Source organism: Panthera pardus, unplaced genomic scaffold (genome assembly GCF_024362965.1).
Source record: "Panthera pardus isolate Hobbes unplaced genomic scaffold, ASM2436296v1 HiC_scaffold_21, whole genome shotgun sequence".
In the NCBI taxonomy this organism is placed as follows: domain Eukaryota; kingdom Metazoa; phylum Chordata; class Mammalia; order Carnivora; family Felidae; genus Panthera; species Panthera pardus.
In genome coordinates this window covers 37,248,842-37,274,455 of record NW_026526777.1, presented here as the reverse complement: position 1 = coordinate 37,274,455, position 25,614 = coordinate 37,248,842, and the positions used below count along the sequence as shown (strand labels likewise).

At 43.3% G+C, this 25,614-nt stretch overlaps 1 protein-coding gene across 3 annotated transcripts in view; it reads right to left on the bottom strand.

Annotated features, from left to right (window-relative positions):
* Positions 1-25,614, bottom strand: part of TRAF5 (TNF receptor associated factor 5) — a 50,952-nt gene that overhangs the window by 9,577 nt on the left and 15,761 nt on the right. Inside the window, exons 1-7 of one of the 3 annotated variants that reach the window (XM_019429153.2) lie at positions 23,369-23,755; positions 12,950-13,168; positions 11,302-11,359; positions 8,393-8,494; positions 5,708-5,872; positions 4,889-4,966; positions 4,488-4,562 (exon numbers count right to left, since the gene is read on the bottom strand). In XM_019429153.2, the coding sequence (XP_019284698.1) occupies positions 4,488-4,562; positions 4,889-4,966; positions 5,708-5,872; positions 8,393-8,494; positions 11,302-11,359; positions 12,950-13,167 (696 nt within the window). In that variant the 5' untranslated portion in view covers position 13,168; positions 23,369-23,755. Of the gene's footprint in view, positions 1-4,487; positions 4,563-4,888; positions 4,967-5,707; positions 5,873-8,392; positions 8,495-11,301; positions 11,360-12,949; positions 13,169-23,368; positions 23,756-25,614 lie in introns of those variants that run through there. The other 2 variants (XM_019429145.2, XM_019429164.2) reach the window with 2 other exon arrangements.

Genomic DNA, 25,614 nt, shown 5'->3' with positions numbered 1-25,614 from the left:
AAAGCTCCAAACATGAAGGTGGTGGCGAGATATTCTGCTAAAGCAGACCTTAACAATTTTGCTTGCTTGTCTGAAGCTGAGTTGCAGGAGAAACAGCCCCTCCAGGTCCCTTTCCCAGCCACAGGATTCTACAATGCCCATGAGACAATTTTAAACTTACAGAAACAGAGAATCGGGCCACTGTCAAAATTTCAATGCGGATTTCCTTCCTTGTGCTGGGAATGTGTGACCGTGGGTCAAGTGTAGTTATCCTCTGTCAACTATTCCCACACAAAACCTATCTCTTTGGCAGGTTAGCTTCAGATCAGTTTCAAGCCTAGGTTAGTTCTTTCTCCTACCAAGCACACATTTCCATGCTGTCTTCTATCAAAGGCCACAGGCATGCAACCTGATTGTAATTTCAGCCCAGGCAAATTTGTTGCCCTCAAAATCAAATAACAGGTTTATAAGAATAAAGGGTTACTTCTTCCCTGATGATTAAAATACTGAATTGCAAACTGCCTATATTACTAGTAAAAGCAAATGGTAGATGTTCTGGGTGATCTGTGGACCAAAGCATACATTTATCAACAATTTTCCTTCAGTTTAGGATTGGCCCCTTTTCTAGAGAATACCTTTCCTCCTCCTTTTCTTCCTTTTCATCCTGGAAGGTCTAGACTACAGCCCAACTGGGAGTTTAGGCCTAACTATTAGGAAGATTCCTTTCAGAGCTGGAAAGCAATGCCATATTTCATGCACTAAAAAGGTAAACCTTATCCTTTTTGTAGCCAAGACTGTCACTGGTTTGATATGTGAAAATCTGTGGACTCCAATGATTTTTTTTAAACGTTCCCACAATATGCATTTTTTAAAATAGGTTCTTAAAATAAGAGAAATGTAGGGGCACCTGGGTGGCTCAGTCAGTTGGGCATTTGACTTCAGCTCAGGTCATGATCTCACAGTCCGTGAGTTCGAGCCCCGCGTCAGGCTCTGTGCTGACAGCTCAGAACCTAGAGCCTGTTTCAGATTCTGTGTCTCCCTCTCTCTTCCTCTTCCCTTCTCATGATATGTCTCTCTCTGTCTCTCAAAAATGAATAAACGTTAAAACAAAATACTACATGGCAATGAGAAAGAATGAAATATGGCCTTTTGTAGCAACGTGGATGGAACTGGAGAGTGTTATGCTAAGTGAAATAAGTCATACAGAGAAAGACGTACACCATATGTTTTAACTCTTATGTGGGTCCTGAGAAACTTAACAGAAGACCATGGGGGAGGGGAGGGAGGGAGGGAGCCAAAATATGAGACTCTTAAAAACTGAGAACAAACTGAGGGTTGATGGGGGGTGGGAGGGAGGGGAGGGTGGGTGATGGGCATTGAGGAGGGCACCTGTTGGGATGAGTACTGGGTGTTGTATGGAAACCAATTTGACAATAAATTTCGTATTAAAAAAATTTTTTTAATAAAATTAAAAAAAAGAGAAATGGATGCTCATGTGAAACAATACAGCAAGATATAGAATGAAAAGCAAAAGTCCTCTTCTTTCCAGCACCGCATCCAATTTGCTAAGTCTCTCACTCACCAGAGTCAGTGAAGATATATACACATTTTTAACTCAATGAGATCATAACCATATTTAATTTTTAAAAATACATACCTCATTCTTTTTATCAGATGCATGGTATTCCAAAATATAAATAATATATTATAATATACAATAAAAATTATATAGCCAGTACTTTAGTGATGGACTTAGAGGTTTTTAGTTTTTTGTTGTCTTTTGCTACATAAACAGCTTTGTGTGAGGGTTTGTATATGCGTGTAATCATTGCATACTTATGAAAGAATTTCTGTGAGATAAATTCCTAGCAATAGAATTACAAGGCCACTGTATGGGCTCACTATTTTTTTTTTAACAAAAAATTTATTTTATTGTATTTTATTTTTTTTATTAAAAAAATTTTTTTTTAACATTTATTTATTATTGAGAGACAGAGACAGAGCATGAGCATGGGAGGGGCAGAGAGAGGGGGAGGCACAGAATCTGAAGCAGACTCCAGGCTCTGAGCTGTCAGCACAGAGCCCGACGCGGGGCTCGAACTCACAAACCATGAGATCATGACCTGAGTGGAAGTTGGACGCTTTACCGACTGAGCCACCTAGGTGCTCCTATATTTTATTTTTTTAAACTAAGCTCTGGGTGCCTGGATGGCTCAGTTGTTAAGCATCTGACTTCCACTCAGGTCATTATCTCATGGTTCATGAGTTCAAGTCCCACGTCAGGTGAGCTCATGCCCCGCTTTGGGTGACCCCTGCTTCTCTCTCTCTCTCTGCCTTTTGCTCACTTGCACCCTCTCTCTCTCTCTCAAAAAAGAAAAGAAAAGAAAAGAAAAGAAAAACAAGTAAGTTCTATGCCCAACGTGGGGTTTGAACTCACAACCCTGAGATCAAGAGTCACATGCTCTACCAACTAAGGTAGCCAAGTGCCCCTCACTTTTCATAGATATAACTAAACTATCCTCAGAAAAAGTTGGGATATTGTAAGTTGTTTTAATCTTTGTCAATTTGATGGTGAAAGTTATATTTCTTGTTATAATATACATTTAGGAGTGAGATTGAGTGTCTTTTCTTACATCTGTTAGTCAATTGAATTTTTTTCTGAAACTACTCATATATTCCTATGCCTACTGTAATGATTCTTAATATATTAAGGAAAATATCCTTTTTTGTCTTGTCATATGTTGTAAATATTTACTTCCAGTTTGTGGTTTGCCATTTGATTTTACTTATGGTATTTTTAAAAATCATATAAAAGTTTAAAATATTTGTGGTTAAACATCAAAATTATAGCTCCTGGTTTTGTGTTAGTCATCTAAGAAAGACTTTTATATCAAGAATAAAAAAATCCACTCACCTTTTCTTCTAGTATTTTTTATGATTTTTAAAATAAACTTTTTTTTAAAGTTTATTTATTTATTTTGAGAGACAGAGACAGAGTGAGTGGGGGAGGGGCAGAGAGAGAGAGAAAGAGAGAGAGTCCCAAGCAGACTCTGTGTTGTCAGTGCGAGGCTCCATGCAGGGCTTGAACCCACAAGACCATGAGACTATGACCTAAGTCAAAACCAAGAGTCGGGTGCTCAACCGAGTGAGCCACCCAGGTGCCCCTAAAATAAACTTTTAATTTGGAGTAATTTTAGATGTACACAAAGTATGAAACAATACAGTGCATGGTATATCTTAATGCCTAAAAGTTTGATCCATCAAGAATCTGTTAAAATGAGGTAGAAAGCAAACTTTCTTTTCTTTGTATATTTTATAAATTGATTAAATAACATTTTTAAAGGTGTTTAACAGGTAATAAAATACATTTTATTTTTTTATTTAAAAAATATATATTTTTTAACATTTATTCATTTTTTGAGAGATAGCACAAGCAGGGGAGGGGCAGAGAGAGGGGGAGACACAGAATCCGAAGCCGGCTCCAGGCTCTGAGCTGTCAGCACAGAGCCTGATGCGGGGCTCAAACTCATGAACCTTGAGATCATGACCTGAGCCGAAGTCAGACGCTTAACCGACTGAGCCACCCAGGTGCCCCAATACATTTTAAAACATGATTTCAAATCAATTCCATCTCAAAATATGTGGTAATAGAAGGGGTACCATAAAACCGAGATTTATAATCATCAGAAGGATGACTCCAGAAAGTCTCAAAATCTGGTAGACGCAGTGGAGTCTGAATTAGAAATAATTACCATGATGGTTAATTTTATGTGTCAGCTTGGCTAGGCTACGGTGCCCAGTTGTTTGGTCAAAACTAATCTAGATGTTACTGTGAGGAACTTTTGTAGCTGAGATTAACATTTACAAATCAGTTGACTTTAAGTAAAGCAGATTACTCTACGTAATGTGGGAAGTCCTCATCCAACCACCTTTTAAGAGGAAAGAATAAGGTTTCCTCAAGAAGCACTTCTCCTCGGGGCACCTGGGTGGCTCAGTTGGTTAAGCGTCTGATTTCAGCTCAGGTCACGATCTCGCTGTCCGTGAGTTTGAGCCCCACGTCGGGCTCTGGGCTCAGAACCTGGAGCCTGCTTCCGATTCTGTCTCCCTCTCTCTTTGTCCCTCCCCCGTTCATGCTCTGTCTCTCTCTCTTTCTGTCTCAAAAATAAATAAACGTTAAAAAAAAAAAAAAAAGCACTTCTCCTCAAGACTGCAACATAGAAACTCCAGCCTGAGTTTCCACAGTGTTGGTCTGCTCTGCAAATAATCAGATTCACCAGTTCCCACAGTCACATAAGCTAATTTCTTAAAATAAGTCTCTGTATGTATAGGGAGGTATGTATCTCCCATTGGTTCTGTTTCTTTGGAGAACCCTGACTGAAATTGCCAGTCTAAAAGTTCTCCAAAGTGAATGTCCTTCTGCATCCTGAATGGAATCAAAGAGTGAAATAAGCCCGGCAAATAAACGATACAGTAGAAGGCAGGGGCAGAAACAAAACGGCATTCCATACCTTTACAGTACAGCCATAGTGCTTAAAAGGACAGTCTTGTTCAGCTTCAGGACACACAGCGAGGTGTTCATCCACCTACAAAACAGACAGCCTCACGCCACAGAAATTCATCACCAGTTCTCCAACTGCCTGATAGAACTGCAGCGTGCAGGGGACCAAGGGTGGCTTGGGAAAAAGGGAGGGAACAGAACGGGAAAAGCCATGCTGAGGCCTGGCAGAAGGAGAGCTGTGGTAAAAATCGAGAAGAATTCTCAGGGAAAAGGGAAGGGAACACAGAGATATGGCTGTTGTGGGGTTATTTAAACCTTGGGCTTCTGCCTGTGGGATTTTATCAAACACATACCACATTGGTTACTAAAACTTTACCTTACGTAAAATCTAAGAGAATCATTTACAGTTACCTCAGATCTTGGAATCATCTGCAAACACTTGTTAGGACAAGATACTGGGTACTCAGGACACAAGTTTTCCTCATGATTCTGAAACAGAGAAAGTGTGATGAAACAGAGCCAAACTGCGCTTCCCAGGGTTCCCTACTATGGCCTCACAGGGTTTATGCATAGGTCTCTGGGGATCTGTGTTATGTGGCTTGCCCTCTACAGGAAGGTACAGCCTAGTTCCAAAAAGGACTAAATAAAGATGGCCGCTTTCTTCACGTAAATTAATTCAATTTTCCAAATATTCCAAAAGAAGGTCAGAGGGCACAGGACTCACTGAGGGCAAACTTTGTGAGTCATCAGTATGGCTCCTCTGGTACATGTGAAAAGTACAGCACACTCTCTTTCTGCCTACATCCTGCCACTCCAGATGGACTGAAGCACCCTGAGGACACAATATCGTCACCTCCTCATGACCCAGCACCTAGCACTGCTCCTTGCACAATCACACTTAGTAGGTGTTCAAACAGTGCTTTCACCAATGATAAATGCGTAGTGTCCTACCAGCAAGGTTTTCGGCTTTTTACAGAACTCTAAGATAATTCTTTGGACCTATTTCTGTATAAAAATAAATTCACTGTGACCACTCAGGTAGAATTTAGTCCCATAAAAGACAATCTTTCTTTCTTTCCCTTTCTTTCTCTTTCTTTCTTTCTTTCTTTCTTTCTTTCTTTCTTTCTTTCTTTTCTCTCTTTCTCTTTCTTTCTTTCCTTTCTTTCTTCCTTTCTCTTTCTCTCTTCTCTCTTTCTTCCTCTGTCTCTTTCTTTCTCTTTCTTTCTTTACCTGTAGATTGATTACTACCACATCTTTTTTGCAATAAAGGCATTTTTCCTCTCGAAACTGGCAATATGCGCTCAAATGTTCTTTCAGATCTTTCCGAAGGACTGGCTTCTGACAGTTCTCATTAGAACACTGCACGGCTTGAAACGGGCATTGCTGGAGGTGGTCCTGCAACAGATAACACAGGCCAGTGGGCCCCGCTGACCAGGGCGGCGGGAGGGGAGCCAGCTGGAAGCCTAGAGAGGGAGGGAGGACACTGGGGGCAGCTGGGCAGACAGGGCTGCAGAGTAGAGGGCACGGATGGGGCTGCCCAGACGGAGGCTGTGATGGCTAGCCTTGTTTGGTAGGAGTTAGGAGGACAGGGAAGATGGCTGAAGAAGGAAGCAAGCTGAGTCTATTTCAGATTATCTAGTAACATGCCCGAATTTGCAGGGTAGTTCCTAAACACTTTCCTTAGGCTTGCTGAGTAATTTACCAGTCCTGCAAGGGCATTTTTAATTTCTTCTGTGCACCCTCCATCCCCACTGCCAGCACCAAGTACTAATCTCTGCGTGGCAGATGGTAAAAGCTGGGACGGAGGGAAAGAGCAAATAAGAGTGGGGCATATCCTAAGTACATGAAGGAAGGAAAAGGATTAAAGGAAGAAAGGGGAGGGAGAGAGAGCTGTTCAAAAAAAGCAGATGGGGAAAAAAAAAACAAAACCAGAATCACAGGCCCAAGAGAAGCTGGGAGTGGTCAAGCTTGTTAGTCAGGAAATGTTCTTAATCAGAATACGAGACAACAATAACATGGACAGTGTTCGTTCCAGTATTCTTTATGGTATCAATTTTGAAAAGCAGGTGGTATATCTTTTTTTTTCTTTTTGAATGTTTATTTATTCTTGAGAGTGAGAAAGGAAAAGGGAGCTAGTAGGGGAGGGGCAGACAGACAGCGAAACAGAGGATCTGAAGCAGGATCTGAGCTGACCCTGACATAGGGCTCAAACTCAGGAACTGTAAGATCATGACCTGAGCCAAAGTTGGACACTTAACACACTTAGCCATCCAGGCGCCCCCAGCAGGAGATATATCTTAATAAACGCTTTGGATCACTGCAAGTTATTGTGATGCTAACAAGTTATCAAAACCCTATTGATGTTATTCCCAGCAAGATCCCTCACAATACTGTCGGCAAGCTCCGGCCTGTGGGCCAAATCTGCCCTGTTACTTGCTTTTGTAAATAAAGTTTTTCTGGAGAACAGCCATACTTATTTGTTCACATACAGCCAGAGGCTGCTTTCCATCTGAAATGGAAGAGGTGAGTGGCTGATACACAGATTGTATGGCCTGCAAAGCCTAAAAAATCTACCGACTGGCTTTTGACAGAAACACTTTGCTGACCCCCTTCCTGAAGGAGAAAAACCAACCAGTTTTTCTACAGGAGGTAAATAAATATTACAGCTACTCTCCTTTACCTTTAGTAATAGGAAACAAATAGTGACCGTTGAAATCCGTATCTTCTCCAAAATTCACTGCTGCTACCCCTCCGCTCTCACCAAAATAGTGAACATCCATCAGGATTCTCCTGCCTGAGAACCTTCACCTCACCTTTGGAAGCCAGGGTGGTGGTGGGGGGAGGCAGGAATGAGGGGAAATACAAAAGAAACAGGTGAAAAGACACGAGCCACTCTTCTCTAGAAAGTGCGGATCTGGTCACAAAAGCTGATGGATGGATGGTCCATTTGAGCCTCATTTCCTTTTCAGCCTTAGTGACAACAAAGCTGGAAAAGAGGCCTTGCTCCAGGGCCTATCAACCCAGGAGAAGTTCAGTGAACCTCCAAAGAAATCCTGGGGTTAACAAGGAAATCATTTACTCATTTATAAGCTCAGTGCCCGGGGGGTTCGGAGGCAAGGTGGAGAAAAGGCTGAATCACCTGAAATGTGTTCCAAAAGATGTGGGTGGGAGAGCAAAATTTCAGCAGCCCCCAAGCAATTCTCTGGAAGCTAGAGATGCCCGCTTCTTATTCCTGCACAGTGTGATCAAACCTGATACGAGCCTGCCGTGGCACAGCCACATTTCCAGCTTCCCATTTATCGAGCTTCCCCAGATGGCTGGAAGAACCAGGTAGGGCAGTTCCGTGTGAGAGAAACTCCCCTTCACTACTCCTACACCTTGTGTGTTTGCAGCTCACACCAACACTTCCCCTTTAAATCACATCCTAGTTCTGCTCTGCTCTATGTTATATGCCTCGGATCATAAACCAACGGGCTGGGGCCCACAGCTGCTGGAAACACCCACCAGCATCTGCCAATGCTTTGGGGCAGGGACCCTTGCAAACGTGTCTTTGTGCAGACTGCCCTGGCTCCCACCCTGGGGACCCCAAATCTTTTACAGTTCCCCAGAACTGGCATGTCCTTTTGCTCAGCATGTCCCACAGCTTCTCTTTTGGGTCAATGACCCCTAACCCACAGTGTAGGTCTAGCACATATAGTATGCCCTCCGTGCATTCCATATGAGATGGACCTCTTCACCCACACTTAGCTCTTGGAGTGCTGCACTGTAGCCAACTGTATTGCTAGACAGGAATTCTCTGAGGGCAACCCAATGAACCCCCTATCATGCTTTGCCCAGTAACTGTCACATAAAGGTGTTCAATACATGCCACTGGAAAGATAGCCAAAGCAAATATTGGTCATGAGTAACACCCACCTGGTATCGCCCCAGAATAATCTTGGCATTACATGAAGGAGCATTTTTGCAATACACATATAAGTTCAGGACTTCTCTTTTGCAGCAATTGTCTTTAAACACCTAAAAGAGAAACACAACAGGTCTCATATACTCCAAAGCTTCAGAGTAATGTGAATGAAACTATGATTAATTTGGTCTTCAGATACATCTCAAAAGTCAGGTGGAGGGGTGCCTGGGGGGCTCAGTCAGTTAAGCATCCAACTTTGGCTCAGGTTATGATCTCACTGCTCATGGGTTCAAGCCCCGTGTTGGGCTCTGTGCTAACAGCTGGGAGCCTGGAGTCTGCTTCAGATTCTGTGTCTCCCTCTCCTCTCTGCCCCTCCCCAGCTCACACTCTGTCTCTCTCTCTCTCTCAAAAATAAATGAACATTAAAAAAAAAAAAAAAAGTCAGGTGGAAACTTCCAGACAGCGGTTGGAATGGAAATATCAGATTCGCCACCATAAAAGAAAAGGCTTTTTCAGATACGTATTTCCAACAGGCCACTGAACATACAGGCCAGGAAATTCAATGCTCAGCACAGTAGGCTGCAAGAGAATCTCATGGTGCACTTGACCTCATATGCTCAAAGGTCAGAAGGTGGGCTGTGGATGAGGGTGACGCTTTCAGCTTCCTGTCACAGTATAAAAGTTTGTATTAGTCATCAGGTACTGTCACTGAAGCTGTGAGGACTTGCTATTTCAGCACACACCAGGGGTTGGCAAACTTTCTCCATAAAGGATCAGATAGTATTTTCGGCTTTGCAGGCCACATTGCAATGTTTTCTTTTGCAACTATTCAACTCTGCTGCATACAATACTTAAATGGATGAGCTTGGCTGTGTTCCAATAAAACATTTATGGACACTGAAATGTAAATTTCATATAATTTTCACATGTCACAAAACGTTATTCTTCTTTTGACTTTTAAAATAAATTTTTTGTTGGGGTTTCTGGGTGGCTCAGTCGGTTAAGCATCCGACGTTGGCTCAGGTCATGATCTCGCGGTCTGTGAGTTCGAGCCCCACATCGGGCTCTGTGCCGACAGCTCAGAGCCTGGAGCCTGTTTCAGATTCTGTGTCTCCCTCTCTCTGTCCCTCCCCCGCTCAAACTCTCACTCTCTCTGTCTCTGTCTCTGTCTCTGTCTCTCTCTCAAAAATAAACATTAAAAAAATTTTTTAATAAAATATTTTTTTGTTTTGAAATAGTTTACATACTCATGAGATGTGCAAAAGTAGCACAGAGTTCCTGTGTACACTTGTTTGGATTTTTTTCAATGATTTATGTGAAAACCATTCTCAGCTCATGGGCCATACAAAAACAGGTGGAAGGCTGGATTTGTCTCAACATATCTCATGTTGTAGTATGTCAACCCCTGGTCTAGTGCATGAGGCAAACACAAGCATGGCACTGTCCTCTACTAGGCATTTGGAAAACACAACATAAGAGCATAGACAAGGAGCATGTACATTAGACCAGTGCTCAGGGAGCTTCCTGGAGGAGGTGATGCTTGAACGTCCTGTAACAGAATTGTAGAGGAAGAAAACTGAGCTTAAAAGAAGTTTTTTTTTAAATTTTTTAATGTTTATTTATTTTTGAGAGGGAGAGGGAGAGAGAGAGAGAGAGAGAGAGAGAGAGAGAGAGCACACGTGCACAAGCGGGGGAGGAGCAGAGAGAGAGGGAGACAGAATCTGAAGTAGCTCCAGGCTCTGAGCTGTCAGCACAGAGCCCGATGTGGGGCTCGAACTCACAGACTGCGAGATCATGACCCGAGCCAAAGTCAGATGCTCAACTGACTGAGCCACCTTAAAAGGAAGTTTTAAGGGAGAAAATCTTCATGATCAGGGGTTAGGTAATGGTTTCTTAGATGCAACTAAAAGAACAAGTGACCAAAACAAACAAAAGACAAGTAAGACCTCATCAAAATGAAAAGCTTTCATGCTTCAAAGGATACCACCAAGAGTGAAAAGACAGCTCATAGAATGGGAGAATATTTGCAAATCATACATTCGACAGGAGCCTTGTATCCAGAATATATAAAGAACTCCTAGAACTCGACAACAAAAGACCAATAATCCACTAAAAAATGGGCAAAGAAATTGAGAAGGCATTTCTCCCAGAAGATACACAAATAGACAAAAACATGAAAAGATGCTTAATATCATTAATCATTAGAGAAATGCAAAGCAAAACAGGTACCCACTAGAAAGACTGTAATCAAAATGATGGCCATTAACAACTTTCGGCAAGGATCTAGAGACATTAGAACTCTCACAGTCTGCTGGTAGGAAGGTAAAATGGTGCAGTTGCTTTGAAAAATCATCTGAAGAAGCTCTTCAGAATGTTACACATAAAGTTACCATTATGGCCCTAAACAAAATTACCATACGACCCAGCAATTCCACTCCGAAGTATACACCCAAGAAACATGTACACTTTACTTTATGTTATTATTTTCCAAGAAACACATATACTTTAAAGGTAAATTTTATGGCATATGAATTATACTTCAATAAAGCTATTGTTAGACATAATAATAAAAGGAAGTTTTAGAAATTAACTAGAGGAGAAAGTGAATTCCAGGAAACAGGATGTTGAATTTCTCCAAGCAACTTAATGTACCTGGAGCTGGTGTTGGAAGGGGATCAGGAGGGAGCAGAGTAGAAATTTGGTTGGGGGCAGGGGGAGAGGCATCAATAAAGACCCAAACAAGCCTCTGAAACAGTGGTAGGAGTAGGGTTTGGCCTGACCCCACACCAGAGGAAAGTGGACTCTAAGAAAGGCCCCCCTCTCCCGCTCTACTGTTCCAACCTCTATATCCAGTTCAACCCAGGACACTGGTTTCTCCATCACTCAGAGAGCTGCTAAACCAAAGCGGTGATTTTCTTACCTCCTGAGATTTGATAACCTCCTTATCTACAGGGCAGAGTGGGACTGCATTTAATTCTCTGGAGAGAAAAATAAAAATAGAGCTGGAATTAAGAGTTGACCTCAAACACTCTTGCAAGAGCAGCCCCAGCACTCCAGCCATGCTTGACCCCTTTCAGCAACCCTGAACAGACCTGGCCCTATCTTCCCTCCTGCTGCTCCCTCCCCCAAGAAGGTTGTGTCTCTCCCCCACCTCCCACTGCAGTTTCAGCACCTTCCCAGTCTGCCAAAAAACTCCCATTCATTCTCCAAGATGCAGGTCAAATAGTCAGTCCCCCAGACAGAGTTAAATGTCCCCTGCCGGTGCTCCCACGGCAGTCTTTTGCTTATCCCACTGTGCCACAACCTGTCTCTTCACTAGACTGGAGCGTTCTGGAGGGCAGAGAGTGGGTCCCGTTCCACACTGACCTCCAGCTCTTCCTCTCTGTACACTGAAGCTTAGTGTAGCAAGGTGCCTGGAACACACAGGTGCTGAATAGACAAACCCATGAATAAACGAGAATGTGCTGTAATAACCCTCTTTCCAAGCTTGGTAGGAAACAACTTACTTAGTGCCCTAAAAAAAACCCCAAAGCCTGCTTCCATAGCTTCCCTGGTCTTCTCCCTCAAAATGGTATGACCCAGGTTTTCCCACTGCCCTAAGTGGACAGCATCCATTGCAGAGAGGTCCATTCTGGATGCGACACCACCTCTGCCTTAAGGCAAGGAAAAGTCAGAGCAACAACTACACAGACCCCCGTGAGATGCAGGTCCTTCCCAACACAGACTGTGCATCAAGGTTTGCCTCGCATGTGGTCTGAATGTCAAGAAAAGGTGACTGTCATGAGCCCTGAGTAATGTAGACAATTGTTGAATCATTACATCGTACACCTGAAACTAACAGAACACTGTACGTTAATTATGCTTGAATTTTTTTTTATCTTTTTACTTATCGTTCATTTTTTATTATTTTTTCACACCATCAGACTTATTATTCTTGCTGATTTAAGCAGAACATAAAACAAATATGGATCCCAAGGCTTACTTTCAGAGCTACCAGCATAGATAAATTACTACAGCGATCCAATCCGGAAATCCCTAGTTACCAGTAAATCACTGCATGAAAGAGTAAATGAGGCCCTCTTTCCTCACGGGTAGGATTATAATGTTTCTTAGATTTTCTTGAAAAAGACTTCACATTTTCTCAAACATACAGGAGAAATATATTTCCTCTCTAAGCCCTACAGTACCATTTATGTGCTCTCGTCTTAAATATAGAAAAATTACAAATTTTGAAATTGATTTTATAAATGTCCATATTCTAGATAGAACTCTCCAACCTGTACAATATTAGATATTAAACATGGATTCAAAAGAAGTTACTAGGAATTGAATTTTTTTTTAAAGGGAAAAAAAAGGTGACTATCAATAAGTGAGAGGCCAAAAAAAAAGGTTATTCCTCAGGCTCTCAGAGAGAGCCCCTGGGAGAGCCCCTCCTCGCGTTCGCGGTTCTGCGGCCAACCACAGCAATTCCAAAAACCACAATGACAGCCGAATGGCCACGTTCGACACTTCCATCCCAGGCACAGCCACGCCTGGTCTGGCCAGAGCTGCAGGCCCTGCCCACTCACCTCAGGGACAGGATGCAGTGCTGACAGAAGCGGTGCCCACACCCCGTCTGGTGCGGGTTGTGAAGCACTGAGTGGCAGAAGGCACATTTGTAACGTTCTTCCAGTTGTTCCACAAACCGGTACTCCGTGTTGGGCTCAAAGTCCAGGGAAATGGAGTTGCCGGAATTCTGGCGGATGAAACCACAGGGGACCCCTCCTTGCTCCTCAGAATAAGCCATTCTGGGGGAGGGGGGTCAAGAGAAGGAAAGTTAAGTGTGCAAATACCAAAACAACTACAGCCATCAGGTGTTGTAGTGGTTGGTTTCCTAACTAGTGCACTGTCACCCACAGGGTCATTCTGTTATGACTTTGTAACAACAGTGACGACCTCCAGCCACTGGAGGGCTCCTGCACAGGGGAGATGTCTCCGGGGGTGGTCAGGAGGGAGGCTGGACCAAAAGACTTGTAGCAAGATTTTATGAGACTTCAGCCCCTCGTCCATCAACCTTTTACAGATGTTAAATTATCCTGTCAGTTTGGCCACATGCTCGGACCAAATAACTATGTTCTAAGCAAACTCTTATTATGGAATTTTCTTCCGCTCAGTTGAGAGAACTGAAACAAATACTTTGTCAACATTTTTCAGAAGCAGGAACCTTTTATACCAATACATTTCTTGCAATATATGTAGCCACATCATTTCTCACCTGCACTAAATAAGCACATTAACTGCTCTCTCGTCCAATCCATTCTCCATACTATAGCCAGAATAGCATTTTCAAAATGCAAGTATGATTGAAGGTTCTCTCCTCTCATCATTCAGTGGCTTCCCAGGATCTTAGGGGAAAGTCCACAATGCTAAGAGAGCTACAAGACTGCATGCTCCCCACCCAGCAGCATCCCAGACCTCTCCTCCCCTTGCTTTCTGCACTCCAGCCATATAGGCTTTCTTTTCATTTTTCTAATACATTAAGCTGTCTCCTGCTACAGGGCCTTTGCATAAGCTCTTGCCTCTATCTAAATGCTTCCCCTAACCCTTTGCAGTCTTCTTCCCTTCACATTCATGCTTCAAACTTCAAGCATCATATCCTCAGGTAAGTTTTCTCCTTTCCGCCCTCCTCTCCCCTCCCTCCGTCTAATAGCAGAACACCCACTCATCAGTCTATAAAACATGCATGGCCTCCAGGGAGAGGCTAGGGAATAATGGTAGGTGGGTGGCCAGGGGTGAGTGTGTTTCATTGTATAATTCTTTTGAATTTTTGAACATGAGTATATTACCTCTTCAGAAATAAACATTCAAAAACAAAAACTAAACATCCACTGTTCTATGTATCATAGAATCAAGTTCTGAAATTCAGAACCGCATTTGATTTTAAATTAGACATGCAGGTCACCTGGGTGGCTCAATTGGTTAAGTGTCTGACTCTTGATTTTGGCTAAGGTCATGATCTCATGGCTTGTGGCTGTAAGCCCTGCATGGGGCTCTGTGCTGACAGTGTGGAGTCTGCTTGGATTCTCTCTCTCTCTCCCTCTCTCTCTGCCCCTCCCCTGCTTGCACTGTCTCTCTCTCTTTCTCAAAATAAATAAACTTTTTAAAATAATAAATTAATAAATAAACAAGTAAATGAATTAGACATGCATTTGTGTATTTCATTTGTATCTGTGCCCTTCAATGACACATAGGTCACATCCGATCTTATTCATTGTTGTGTCTCCAGCCCTTAGCACTGAGCCAGGCATGGAGAACTCAACTCTTTGTTGAATTATTATTATTGGAAGGACTCTTTGAAACTCTTCAGCAGGACAGTTATAACTAGTGTTGCTCTCTAGCACAGTGATCCTTTTAACTTTTTATAAGGATTTTCTCTACTTTTGAAATCTGATGAAAACTCTAGACCTTCCCCCCAGAAAAGAGCACACATACCTGGTCTCGGGACCTTTAAGGACCCTCTGAACCCACCAGTGGTCCCCAGGTTAACAACAGCCTTGCCTCCCCTCAAGGCAAGCCTTGCCTCTCCTGGAGTAAGAATACTGTCACTTTTGGCACAGTGCAGGGAGTGGTGCTTCCAGGGCGTCTGGCAGTTGGCTAAAGGATGGGAGGCAATCGAGGGTGGTCCCTGGAGGTGACAGCCTTCCACATGGCTAGGGAACAGGAAGGCTTGGCCTTCAGGCTTGCTTGCTTTGGCTTGCTCTTGAGATCCCTCAAGATTTCCCTGCAGCTGATGAAGTCAACTGGGCCTGAGAGCAGCTGCGCGGCCTGACTGTGCGGGTGGGAGATGGGTGCCATCCAACACCCAGCTCGGCTTGAGTCAGCTGCAGACCTCTCCCCCGGCTGGAGCGGGCTGATATGGGGTGTGGCCGCCATGAATGGAGCAGAGTAAGCAACTGGCCTCTTTCAGCTAATAAAGCTTTCTCTTTGGAGGAGCCCAGCTCAGCAGAACAGGGGATTTTTTTTTTTTTAATCCTGGGGTTTGAGACCAAAGCCCCACCTTTTCCTCTCTACGTTTCCTGCAGAACTTCAAGGGTGGTAGGTAAACAGCACAAGATGTGATTGTTCCCCTTTTAACAGGGCTCACTCTTGAGATTTCACAAGCCTTAATTATGAAGGTGAAAAGGCATAGTACTTGATTTACATGCACAACCCTAATCCCCAAGATTCACCTTTCTCTCAGAGAAATGGAAAAACCAACTCCAAACCTCCCTAATCGGCCCTGAGTTCTCTGGTCCCAAGGGAAGACAACAACTCATGTCCCACGCCCATCTAGGATTCTCTCCTAAGACCAGGCTCATGTCTGTGTCACAAAGCATCTAAATTTGGACTCTCAGAGATGTACCCTAAAGCAACGGGCTTGCTCAGCTCCCAAAAGAGGGCAGTTAAGATGTAGTCTGAGTTCAGTCTGAGTTCCCTTCCACCACATTCTATCCTCTTTCCTAACAAAAAATTTAATACACTCATCTGTGTGTCCATCTTTCTCTACAATAGCAGTTCTCAAACTTTTTGGTCTCAGGACCCTCCCTTCCCCGCCCCCCCCCCCCCCCACTTTAGACTCTTAAAAACTGAGGACCCAAAGACCCAGAATAGCCAACACAATATTGAAGGAGTAGAACAAAACTGGAGGATTGACACAACCCTACTTCAAGACTTACTCTAAAGCTATAAAACCGGGATGGTGTAGTAGTTGTGAAAGAACAGACAGATAAATGGAACAGAACAGAGAGCCCAAAAATAGACACACATAAATACAGTCGACTGATCTTTGACAAAGAAGCAAAGGCAATACAGTGGAGCAAAGACAGCTTTTTCACAAGTGGTGCCAGAACGACTGGACATCCACATGCAAAAAAAGAATCCAGGCACAGACTTTACGCCCTCACAAAAAGTAACTCAAAATGGATCACAGACTTAAATGTAAAATGCAAAACTTTTAAACTCCCAGAAGACAACAAGGGAGAAAACCTAGATGACCTTGGGTATGGCCGTGACTTTTTAGAGACAACACCAAAGATGCAAACCATAACAGAAAGAATTCATAAACTGGATTTCATTAAAATTTCCTACTCTGTGAAAGACACTGTCAAAAAACGAGAAGACAAGCCACAGACTGGGAGAAAATATTTTCAAAAGACACATCTGATAAAGGACTGTTTTCCAAAACGCACCTCACCCGAGAAGAAGACAAAGAAGCACATGAAAAGGCGCTGCACGTCATATGTCATCAGGAAAATGCAAATTAAAACAACAATGAGAGGGGTGCCTGGACGGCTCAGTCCACTAACATGGTTAAGCATGTGACTCTTGATTTCGGCTCGGGTCGTGATGCTGTGGTTTGTGGGATGAACCCTTGCATCAGGCTCTGCACTGACAGCATGGGGCCTGCTTGGGATTCTCTATCTCCCTCCCTCTCTGCCCCTCCCCACTCACCTCTCTTTCTCCCTCTTCCTCAAAATAAATAAATAAACATTAAAAAAGAAAAGCAATGAGATACCACTACTCAACTAGTAGAATAGCCTCAAACCCCAACACTGCCGATCCCAAATAGTGGTGAGGATGTGGAGTAACAGGAACTCTCACTCGCTGCTGGTGGGGATGCAACACTTGGGAAGACAGCTTGGCAGATTCTTACTAAACATCTCTTACCATCCAGGAATCCTTCCTTGGTATTCACCCACAGGAGCTGGAAACTTATGTCCACATAAAACCCTGCACACGGATGTTTATAGGGACTTTATTCCTAACTGCCAAACCTTAGAAGCAATCGAGATATCCTACAGTAGGCAAATGGATAAATGGTGATACACCCAGACAACAGAATATTCTTCAGCACCAACAAGAAATGAGCTACAGCGGTGCCTGAGTGGCTCAGTTGGTTCAGCGTCTGACTTTGGCTCAGGTCATGATCTCGTGGTTTGTGAGTTCGAGCCCCACATCAGGCTCTGTGCTGACAGCTCAGAGCCTGGAGCCTGCCTCGGATTCTGTCTCCCTCTCTCTCTGCCCCTCCCCTCACTCGCACTCTCCCTCTCTCAAAAATAAATAAACATAAATTTTTTTTTTAAATGAGCTATTGAGCCATGAAAAGATGTGGAGGAATCTCAAATACATATTATTTAGTGAAAGAAGCCAATCTGAAGAGCCTACATACTGTAAGGTTCCAACTATACAACACTCTGGAAAAGGCAAAATTATGGAGGCAGTAAAAAGATCAGTGTTTGCCAGGGGGAGAATGGAGGCAGGGAGAGATGAATAAGTGGAGCACAGGATTTTTAGGGCAGTGAAAACACTCAGTATGATACCATAATGGTAGATACATATTCTACATTTGTCCTAAAACAACACCTTATCTAAGGACAAATCCTCCAAGAGAAACTCAATTATTATAAACCATCTCTCCAGAAGTTTCATCAACCAGGAAAGAGTAACTCATCACAGGAGAAGAAACTAGAAGGTGATACCCAGACAAACCTGGTCACAAACTATCACAACTCTTCTAAGGGATCATTCATCTTTTCCTAAAAATCACTCACTCCCCACTAAAAAGCCTTCTTCCCCCTCCCTTTTCCCTCTTACAATGAATCCTGAATTCCAAGCCACCTCAAAGAGCTATCCATTTTTCCCTGGGTATCTCCCATGCATACATGAGTTATATATGTTAATAAACTTGTTTGTTTTTTCTCCTGCTAATCTGTCTTTTACCACAGGGGTCTCAGCTAAGAACTCAGAAGAGTAGAGGGAAAATTATTTTTCCTCCCCTAAACAATGTAGGTTCATCAGCTGTGACAAATGCACCTCTCTGGTGGGGGATACATGCACAATGGGGAGGCTGTGCATGTGTGGGGCTGGGGGATCTGTAGGAAATCTCTGTACCTTCTGCTCAATTTTGCTGTGAATCTAAAACCACTCTAAAAAATAAAGCCTCTTAAAAAATTGAGGACCCCTGAGTTTTTGTTTATGTGGGTTCTCTCTGTTGCTATTTATCACTTTGAGATTAAAACTGAAAACTAAAACAAATATATTTCTTGGGGGACCCGGTTGGCATCTGACTCTTCATTTTGGCTCAAGTCATGATTCCAGGGTCCTGGGATCAAACCCTGCATCAGGCTTTGTGCTAAGCACGGAGCTTGCTTAAGATTCTCTCTCTCTCTAAAATAAAAAAATAAAATAAAATAAAATAAAATAAAATAAAATAAAATAAAATAAATTTAAAAATAAATAAGTATTAAAAATGTCTACTTCTTTATTAATTCACTTTAAGATAATGAGCCAATTATATGTTAACATAAAACATTTTTATGAAAAATAGCCATTTTTCAAAACAAAAAAAATAAGTGAGAAGAGTGGCATTGTTTTACATTTCTACGCATCTCTGGGCTTAACAGAAGATAGCTGGGCTCTCATATCCAATTCTTCCACGTGCAGTGTATTACAGAATCACACATCATGAAGCTTTTGCAAAACACCACTGTATGCTCAGGAAAGCAGAGTAAAGATGGCAAATGATATCTTAGTAGTATTATGAAAATAGTTTTGCTCATGCAGATCCCCGGAAAGGGTCTCAGGGAGGCCAGTTTGTACAATTTGCCAATCTCTGTGCCCGAACATACCTGAACTAAGTAAGAGCCCATTAGCTGCTTTCCTGCTAAGAATTGCCCCAGCACCCCCGGGGCCCTTGCTCTATCAGGCTGCTGGGTGGGCCCATGTCTTGTCAGTCTTTGTGCTGGGCGGCCCAGCACAGTGACCTCACAGACAGTCTCCTTGCCCCTGCTGATTGACCAGCAGAGTCCTGAGGACCCGATGCCCCACGCTCCCTCTCCCCACCTTTGTGTCTTGCTCAGCTGTAGTCAGCACGCAGAGGTCATCTACTGACCCTGTGCACTCTCTAATCTGTTATCTTGCCCGGTATTTGTTCTTATGAAATTGAGTTTTTATCTCATTAGATATTTTTTAAAAATAAGCACTTATGTTTTGCTACACCATAGGCACTAGATGTTTTTGGACAGTATTCTTGTATATAAAATGAACTGTGGTATCTCCCAGGGCAGGGTCTGTCTCCTGCCTCTGAAGCTTTTTCGGGCACATGACCAGTCCCCAAAATGGAATCAATTCAAGGTGTTTGTTCTCTGACACAAGACAGTCCCAATAATAGAACTATGAGGGCTGCTGTTTCTTTGTCTAACAAATATATTTCTCTAATTAATTGAACATTTCCAGTGAGTCCTCTGTCATTCCCAGGCAGCTATTTAGTGGAAATAAATAAGAGTTACATTTTATTAAAATCTTTCCCCTTTGGGTATAATAGCTTATGTAACAGGAATAGTAAAAAGAGTTCAGTTCTCGCAAATAAGAAAAGTCATCAAAATCACTATCAGGGCTTGTATACCTCCCTATTGGAGTAAACAGTGCCTTTTTCCTTGGGAGAAGATATTTGCAAATGACATATCTGATAAAGGGTTAGTATCCAGAATCTATAAAGAACTTAGCAAACTCAACACCCAAAAACCAAATAACCCAGTGAAGAAATGGGAAGAAGACATGAATAGACACTTTTTCAAAGAAGACATCCAGATGGTTAACAGACACATGAAAAGATGCTCAACATCAGTCATCATCAGGGAAATACAAATCACAACCACAATGAGATACCACCTCACACATGTCAGAATGGTTAAAATTAACAACATGAGAACAACAGGTGTTGGTGAAGATGTGCAAAAAGGGGAACCCTCTTGAACTGTTGGTGGGGTGTTCTCTCTCTGGAGAATAGACTGGAGGTTCCTCAAAAGACTATAAATAGAACTATGCTATGATCCAGCAATGGCACTATTAGGCATTTACCCAAAGGATACAAAAACACAGATTCAAAGGGGTACATGCACCACAATAGCCAAACTGTGGAAAGAGCCCAAATGTTCACCAAATGATGAATGGATAAAGAAGATGTGTGTGTGTGTGTGTGTGTGTGTGTGTGTGTGTGTGTATACATACAATGGAATATTACTCAACCATCAAAAAGAATGAAATTTTTGCAATGACATGGATAGAGCTAGAATGTATTATGCTAAGCAAAATAAGTCAGAGGAAGAGAAATACCATATGATTTCACTCATATGTGGAATTTGAGAAACAAAACAGATGAACATATGGAAAGGTGGTGGGAAGAGGACAGGGAAACAAACCACAAGAGACTCTTAACAACAGAGAACAAACCGAGGGCTGATGGAGGGAGGTGGGTGAGGGATGAGTGATAGGTATTAAAGAGGGCTTGTTATGATGAGCACTGGGTGTTGTAGGTAAGTGATGAATTGTTGAATTCTACTCCTGAAACCAATATTGCACTATATGTTAACTAACTAAAATTTAAATATTAAAAAAAAAAAAACCAAACAACAGTGCCTTTTTCCTGCCATTGATGGAACTCACAGTGTGGGCCTCCTGCTGAAAAGTTATTTACTCAAACCTAAAAAGACAACAGAAAATCACATACAATATGCCTTATAAACCTCATTTTTTAGCTTCATAAATTACTGCATCTTTTTCTCGAGAATTTTCTAGATATTCCAAAGGCAAAGCTGTAGATGTCAGGATTTAAGTTCTTTACTTACAAATTTCTTCTGATTCATTTTTGGGGAACACATAATGAGCAGTCTAACATTCTGAAGCAACAGGAGTTTAGGTTTTAGTTACAACAGAAAGGACACACATCTAGCAGAATTCAGTCTCAGGTTTAAAAAAGAAAAGTAGGTCCTTGTCTACTTTTCTTTAAAAAAGAAAAGTAGGTCTGTCTGTCTGTCTGTCCACACTACTTCCACAGGACCCCAGACATCTTGTTTAGATGAATGAAAGAATGTTTTTATAAATCATTTCAGATTTTGTAAGATATAAGGCCAGGAGCTATGCTTCCAGAGTTTTCAAGATCTCATTCTTGGGAGTTACTAGTTACTACGGATGAAATTCCAGAGTGAAAATGGCACAGGCCCAGAGACCTGGGCTCCATCCCTGCTCTGCCACTCACCAGCTACGCAACCTTGAGCAAGACACCCCACAAAGCAACCTCATTTATACATCCCTCCATGGACTCAGTATGCACATGTCCTGGTTTGGGTCCCAAGAGTGCAGAGATCTGTGATACTACATCTGCTGTTGGAGGGTCTCCAAGTCAAGCAGAGGCAAACAGACACAAGAATGATGCATTATAACACCCTTGTAACAAGTACCACAAAAGAACTGTTTGAGCCCAGGTGAGGGGTAGCTAATGCTTTCTGAGGTGTCTGTGCTGATTTCACAGAGAAGAAAACATCTCACCTGGTCTTGAAGAAGTGGGGAAACATTTTCTACATGAAGGAGATAAAAGAATTTTTCAGAGGATATCATAAAAGTTCTGGAATGGTTGATAATTAACTGTAGGTGAAGTGGAATTAAGGGAACATGCCAGGTATTTGCCTGTCGGTTCTCAGGTCCACTCTCTGCTCCCCTGCCCTGGTCTGCATCACCACGTGGGGTGAGGGTTGGCCCCCAATGCTCCCTGGCTTCTGGCTAGATTCGCATAATAAGAGACACTGTCAAGACATTGAAATGTGGAGGGAGAAGCCAGAGTATTTCTCTCCCATCTCTTGGAGTTGGGCAGCATCTCAACAGTGACTGGGTCTCCTCCATGGCTGAGGGTGGTCTCCAGCTCCTAAGCTCTAGAGGGGGTGGGCAGCCTCCCGCATGACTCATCTCCAAGTTCCCTCACCCTGAGTCTCCTGTTCGGCTTCCCGGCTTACCTGTATAAGTTGATTCCTGTGTAACTAAATTCCTGTCAGAAACCCCTAAAAAGGTCACTGTGAGATGTAAGTGTGGAGAGAGAGGGAGAGAGAGGAGGAGCATGGCATGAAGAGCCCTTAATGAATGCCAGTCAGGAATTCCAAATTTTACCCCAAGGTTTAGATCTTTTTAGGGATGCTGAACATACAGGACAGGCCCAAACAGGGAGTTCAGGGGAAGAGGCTGATCTAACAGATAAAGAAGGATGACAATGGCCTGATCCAAGGCAGGGGCAAAGAGAAGCCATGTTTGTGAGGCATTTCTGAGATAAAATGCAGAGAAATGGGTTAGAAATGGGTTCCGTGGAAGGCCGAAGGAGAGGACAGTGGAGGATAACTCCCAGGTTCATCTGATGACACCAATGGGAGAGGATGAAGGAGAGAAGCAAAGAAGCAAGGATGTGGGTAGGGGGTATATCCAGGTTGAGGTCCCTTAGGGACAGTCTTAAGAGAGTAGAGGTGAGTCAGAAGACAGGACAACTAACATCTCCTCCAGAATAAATGACGAATGGTCACATTTCCTTTGTGGTATCAATAAGTGGTTTTAAATTGCCCAGGGCATTAATTTTTTTTTTTTTTTACTTCACAAATAATTCAGTTGTCATTTTAGTGATGGCATTTGACATAATAGGTTTAGATCTATGTCAGGAAAATAAGATCTGGAGAGAGAAGACATCCCAGAGAGACAGCAATGGGAAAATTCCTTGGAGCCAGTATTGAAGTCTGCCCTTCCCACTTATACCTGTGGCTACAGCGCAGACCTTGTTTCCTCCCTCCTTGGGATTGAACGGGTGCTCCTTCCCCCAAAGTAACCCCTGTTCAGCCTCATGTGACCCTCCACACCTTACTAGGTCTGAGATCCTTCCTGCTAATGACTTCTGGGGTCCAGAGGGGTTGGTAAGTGTCTAGCAGTGATGGGGAAGGGTTTGAGGACTGTGGGAGAGGCCTACAGCCTTCCCCAAGGCTCATTTGTAAGGGAGGGTCCTGAGATCTGCAGACTCAAGAGAGGCTGCCTTCTCTCACAGGTGGGACTTACAGGGCCAGGTAACAAGGTGGGGGCACAAAGGCTGGGCAGGAGGCTCAGGATGGTCCTTGAGCCATGGGCAATGGAGGGGTAACACTGCACTGGCCAATGAGACCTACCAGTCATAGGATGGGCTGCTAGAAGGCAAACTGCCCATTTCTCAGCTCTGTTCAGGCTTCACCAGCATAAGGAGCCAGCTCCCTGATGGATGCTCACATTCAGCAAGAGGGGCAGGTGCAAGGATGTTATTCCCCAAACCCACCTGAGAGCCAACAAAGTGTCCTGGGCTAAAATTAAAGGAGAAGAGATGTGGTTAGTAAGGAGGAAAAGTTAAAATGTCAAATCCCAAGACGCAGCAACCCGAGGAGACTCTGGAATCTGTGCCCTGGCTCAGACAGCCAGGTGCCCACCAGTTAGAAGGACAGGCAGCTCCCTCTCTCAGTCACCTGGCCTTTGAATTCTGAGATTCTGCTCTTCCAAGAAGAACAGCTACTACCAGGAAAGTGAAAAAAGAAGAGGAGGAGGAGGAGGAGGAGGAGGAGGAGGAGGAGGAGGAGGAGGAGGAGGAGACCAAAGAGGAAGAAGAATAAAGGCATTTTATCTAGTACATTATCCTCATTGCACGAGGGAGAAGTGAGATGGATTTCAAGTGCTTACCAAAGCCTGCATCTTCAATGGCTCAGAAAGATCTTTCCTTGGAAGATGAAACCCCTCAAGAAAACTGCTCAGCCTCAGCTCCAACCCCTGATCTTCTCTTCCTCTCCACTGTTTCCATAGCTTAACACAACAACAGTACAACTGCACTGTGACCTCTGGGAGAAAATTGGTTTTATTTTCATTGACCTTTCACCATGCAGGCTAGACAAAGAGGAAGGGCCTTGGAGAAATACAGAAGTAATGAGGCCGTTTTCCATCAGGCATAATGTGGGAGGGAGACCATGCAGAGGCCAGGTGACACCACAACAGCCAGATAATTTGTGACAACAGCTCACCAAACCCACCACCGATCCACGTGACGGCTGGCGTTGGCACTGCAGAAGCAGAAGCAGAAGCAGCGTGTATTTTCTTTTCCTTTTCTTTTCCTTATGCTTTCCCAGAAGAGGGTTTTCTTGGATACAGGATGAATGATGTGGGTAAGATTTTAATTCCTGTGAAGAGAAGTATGACTTCTCTCCAAGTTGTCAGGAAACTCCTGGTTCCTTGTTTTCCTGGGAGTGCAGCAAAGCACCGCTGGTGAAGAAAAGGGGGTTCAAGGGCTGAAGGGCATCCCCGCGCCCTTCCTGGGGCACCCATCTGAAGGTACCCCGTGGCAGCTGCTCCCTGAACATCAGTCTCACTCACAGGGAAGCCTCAGAACCCTCCAGAGTCCACCTGGCTCCAAATGATGCTGAAGCAGACCTTTCAGATTTGCTCTCAGAAACTTAGACCAAGAGAAAAAAAATAGAGAAAACACTACTGCTCTTCCCACGTGAAAGTTTCTTCTTTAGGAAGCTTTGACTCTATCTCTCTGCCCCTAGCCTCAGCTCCCACTCTTTCAAAGCCCTCCCTGCTGTCGGGGTTCAGCTCCTGGGTGAGCTCCTAGGGAGAGCTGTCTTCATTGATCCCCAGATACTCAGAGCCAGCCCTATGCCTGGCACACAGCACTCAGTGTTGGCTAAATAAGGGACATCTAAGATTAACGTGAGGCCTTGTTGGAAAGGGGCTGTCAGAAGGAGGGCCACGAAGACAACCTAGGACAAATCTGAATGAGGTAGACAGAGGGCAAGGGGACAATATGAAAAGATATGAATGGGACCTAAGGGCTGGAATTGGATCTGGGTCAGGATTACACGCAGTGAGGCTATGTCTAGGCTCAGAGCCAGCTAATTTACATGCATAGTCTTGTTTTAATCTTGACAGCAGCCCCAAGATGTACGTACATCATTAGCATCCCCAATTTGTTGAATGAGGAAACTTACAGAGGTCCTACGGCCAGGAAGCAGTGGAGGCCTTCAGGGGATAAGGAGGAGCTGGGGGTTCCTCTCTGCTTCTCCAAAGTCTGACAAGAGGCAGTGTGGTATGTTGGCTAGCACCATGGACTCTGGAGTCGACCTGCCTAGGCAAAAATCTTGATTCTATCCCTGAATAGCTGTATGACTTCAGGCAAGTTACTTGGTCTCTACACTTCTCAGTTTCTTCATCTATAAAATAGTGATAATGATAATGATAATTACCTTGTAGAATCTTTAAAGATTAAATAAGTTAATACTATACATTAAGGATCAGCTGGCCCACCACTTGTTTTTGTGAATAAAGTTTTATCAGAACACAGCAATGCTCATTTGTTTACATATTGTTTATGGCTGGGGTTTTTGTTTGTTTGTTT